The 3,773-nt window shown below is 43.5% G+C and overlaps 1 protein-coding gene across 1 annotated transcript; it reads right to left on the bottom strand.

Annotated features, from left to right (window-relative positions):
* Window positions 1–654: 654 nt before the first annotated feature.
* On the bottom strand, window positions 655–3,444 carry LOC137570322 (putative nuclease HARBI1). Its single transcript, XM_068278967.1, has 2 exons — window positions 2,995–3,444; window positions 655–1,458 (listed from the first exon to the last, which is right to left on the bottom strand). The coding sequence occupies exons 1-2, from the start codon at window positions 3,442–3,444 to the stop codon at window positions 655–657; spliced, it is 1,254 nt and encodes a 417-aa protein (XP_068135068.1).
* Between the last annotated feature and the right edge of the window lie 329 nt (window positions 3,445–3,773).

Here is a 3,773-nt window from a genome sequence, read left to right as displayed (position 1 = left end):
GGTGAGAGGTGTCTACCATAATAAGGGGGCATTCTGCCTATTTATGTGAAATGCTGTCTGTCTATGTGCCTCATGACTGCTGAATTTGTCTTGTTGGGGGCCTAATGATTGAATGTTTACTTGTTGGGGGCCTCATGATTTGTTGGGGGCCTCATGATTTGTTGGGGGCCTCATGATTGCTGAAATTGTCTTGTTGGGGGTCTCACGATTGCTGAATTTGTCTGGTTGGGGGCCTCATGATGGCTGAATTTGTCTTGTTGGGGGCCTCATGGTTTGTTGGGGGCCTCATGATTGCTGAATTTGTCTTGTTGGGGGTCACATGATTGCTAACTGCGAGACTATGGGAAAAGCTGAATCATTACCATATGAGACAATAGCATTAAACCTACTTTTTTAGCTTTTTCAAACAGAAAATAAAACTGGGAGGTTCTAAAAAAATGATGGAGCACTTTCTCCTTCCGGCTTGAAGGAGGAAGTGCTCGATATTGAGGCTTGCAACGCGTCCATTCGGACACTTGCACCTCGTTGGGGGGGGCCCGGACTGATGATTTGTGAGGGGCCCCAAAATTTCTGATGGCGGCCCTGTGTTCCCACTGATACATATGTTGCCAAACATGATGAACTTAGTTATATGGTTCAATGACAACACTCACATTACACTATTCTACTATTTTGCCACTCCACAGCACCATCTCCATTGAAATAACGAAGATAGTTTTCACGATTATCTTTCGCATTACAGGTGGTATTTCGGGGGACACCTATCTGTAAATCTGTCAGTACTGCAGGATAGGATCTCCAATCGCCTGGAACTATTTCACCAGTCTCCAAATCTTCAGTGTCGACTGCTTGAGTGGGCAGGTAAGTGCCGCCATGTTGTTTGCGCAAATAATTGTGTAAGACACAACAAGCATATACCACAACATCGATTTTATCTAAACGAAGATTTATTGCTGTGTGCAGCACTCTGAAACGGTTTGATAATATACCGAATGCATTTTCCACGACTCTTCTAGCACGTGAGAGTCTGTAATTAAATATCTTCTTTTCAAAAGACAAATTCTTGATAGGATAAGGCTTCAATACATGTTCATGTAAAGCAAAGGCATCATCAGCCACAAATGCAAAGTTGAGTCCACGAAATGTCTCAGAATTCGAGGGTAAATTTAACTGATTTTGTCGAAGTTTATGATAGAAGGAGCTTTGATCAATTACTCCGCCATCGGAAACACGTCCATTTTTGCCTATATCCACATAGAGAAACTCATATTGTGCATTCACAACTGCTAACAACACAATGCTGAAAAAGCCCTTGTAATTAAAATAGTAAGAGCCAGAATTTGGAGGTGCTGTTATGCGTATATGTTTACCATCAATGGCCCCACCGCAATTTGGAAAGTGCCAGGTTTTAGCAAAACTTTCCGCTACTTGAAGCCACTCTTCTGTCATTGAAGGAAACTGTTAAAAGAAAACAAACAACTATTAGTACAACATATATGTACTACCGTGGCACACATTTCTAGACACACGCTCCCATGTATAGCAAAAAATATGTTCGTTATAGATCACATGATAACTGAATGTCAAATTTTTCTATTCATAAACCTTTACAGCAAACAATACATCTGTCCAAATTAGTACACATAAATGTGTTTATACTGTTACACATGTTGCAATACATTACAGGGATTGAGCTATATGTAGAAACAATGCATAATATCGTGCATTACATGCATTTGACCTTATCACATTTCACAACATCATTACACTTCAACAGATCACAAGATAACATGCTCACTACAATCTATTTCTTTGGATATGTGACATACACATATCATGTTAAATGTGTTGTTGAATGTGCTACATAACATGAAGGCATCATGCATGAACGTGACAAAGTGGCTTGGAAAAGCACAGCTTATTAACCACCCTGGCGTTCTGAATAAATCGCCAGGGTGGCTGCGGGAGGGTTTTTTTTAAATTAAAAAAAACTATTTCATGCAGCCAACTGAAAGTTGGCTGCATGAAAGCCCACTAGAGGGCGCTCCGGAGGCGTTCTTCCGATCGCCTCCGGCGCCCAGAATAAACAAGGAAGGCCGCAATGAGCGGCCTTCCTTGTTTTGCTTACATCGTCGCCATAGCGACGAGCGGAGTGACGTCATCGACGTCAGCCGACGTCCTGACGTCAGCCGCCTCCGATCCAGCCCTTAGCGCTGGCCGGAACTTTTTGTTCCGGCTACGCTGGGCTCAGGCGGCTGGGGGGACCCTCTTTCGCCGCTGCTCGCGGCGGATCGCCGCAGAGCGGCGGCGATCAGGCAGCACACGCGGCTGGCAAAGTGCCGGCTGCGTGTGCTGCTTTTTATTTGACGAAAATCGGCCCAGCAGGGCCTGAGCGGCAGCCTCTGGCGGTGTTGGACGAGCTGAGCTCGTCCAGACCGCTCAGCAGGTTAAATATATATCACAACACAGCCATGACTAGGTTTTGACATACCTATATGAACAGGAGAAAACAACAGATTAAAAATAATACTTCCATTCTTCACACACAAACTCGTTAAAGGACAAGTGATATAAGAGGGATATGGAGCCAGGCCTCTTTATTGCCAACAAAACCATGCCAGTTGCAAGGCCCTGCTGCTGATTGATAGCCTCTAACACTATTAGGCATAGCCCCTGAACAAGCATGCATCAGATCAGGTGTTTCTGCCATTAAGGTCTGATTGGACAACAGTAGATACATGCTTCTTTCAGGTGTTATCAGGTAGTAGTGATACCAAATAGATCAGCAGGACTGCCAGGCAAGTGGTATTGAATTACCCAGAACAATTTTGCCAGGCTACATATACCTCTTAAATCACATCCCCTTTAACGAATTCCATTTGCACACACAAATTACTGGACACACACACAGATGTAGTGTGCAATGTTTGGAACATTTTAACTTTTTCATGGTAAAACATAAATCTCAATAATAGGTTAATAATGCACATTTACCTTCATATAGTCATGCTGCAGACACTGTATAATTGCGGAACATGTTTCCGGAATGATGTGGCCAAGTGCTTGTGCTGAGATCCCTGTGGTGAACCTCATATCCTGAGGTGCACGGCCTGTGGCTAGGTATCGCAAAGTGGCTGTTAATCTCTGCTCAGGAGTGATGGCTCTTCTCATACATGTATCCTCCTTCTTGATGTAAGGAGTAATTAACGATAACAGATGGTCAAAAGCTTCCTCGGGCATTCTCAGATAACTCTTATAATCTTCTGGTGATGACAGCCGTAACTCACGGAGTAAATTATCATGAGACAGCACATCACGGTCTTGTAGCCATGCTTTGGTCCAAATGCGCTGCCTCTTGCTGGGAATGTCCTCCTTCTCAGTACTAAGCAGCACAAGTAAAGCCACTGCTGCTCTTTTTTTAGCTGGAGAAACGTACGGACACATAACAGAAACGTACGCAAGCACAACACGAACGTTCTCACACAATCACAGCAGTATGCACAGAACGAACGCTCTGAAACAACCACAAAACCCTTTATATATAGTTGTGTACACGTCACTTCCGAAAATCTATTCGGCACTAGAATGACGTTCGTCCATTGCTGATGATACGTTTCCGCTCTACGAAAGTTAAACAACGTTCTTCCTAGCAATATACATTCATTTATTTTCAGAAACGTACGTTTTATAAACATTCCATCGCTACGTATGTATTGAATCGCCCGATCTTTCTTCACGTCACTTCCGTTTGCGCACGCATTTTTTATCGTTCG

The sequence above is a fragment of the Hyperolius riggenbachi genome, chromosome 4, assembly GCF_040937935.1.
Source record: "Hyperolius riggenbachi isolate aHypRig1 chromosome 4, aHypRig1.pri, whole genome shotgun sequence".
NCBI classification, from domain to species: Eukaryota; Metazoa; Chordata; class Amphibia; order Anura; family Hyperoliidae; genus Hyperolius; species Hyperolius riggenbachi.
This window is presented reverse-complemented; position numbering and strand designations above follow the sequence as displayed.

What these genes read in the sequence shown, in the direction of transcription:
- LOC137570322 (XM_068278967.1), bottom strand. Translation starts at nt 3,444, where the DNA reads ATGTGTCCGTACGTTTCTCCAGCTAAAAAAAGAGCAGCAGTGGCTTTA. An exon ending in TGCAGCATGACTATATGAAG is followed by an intron (nt 1,459 to 2,994) that starts GTAAATGTGCAT and finishes TTCTTTTAACAG; the next exon opens with TTTCCTTCAATGACAGAAGA.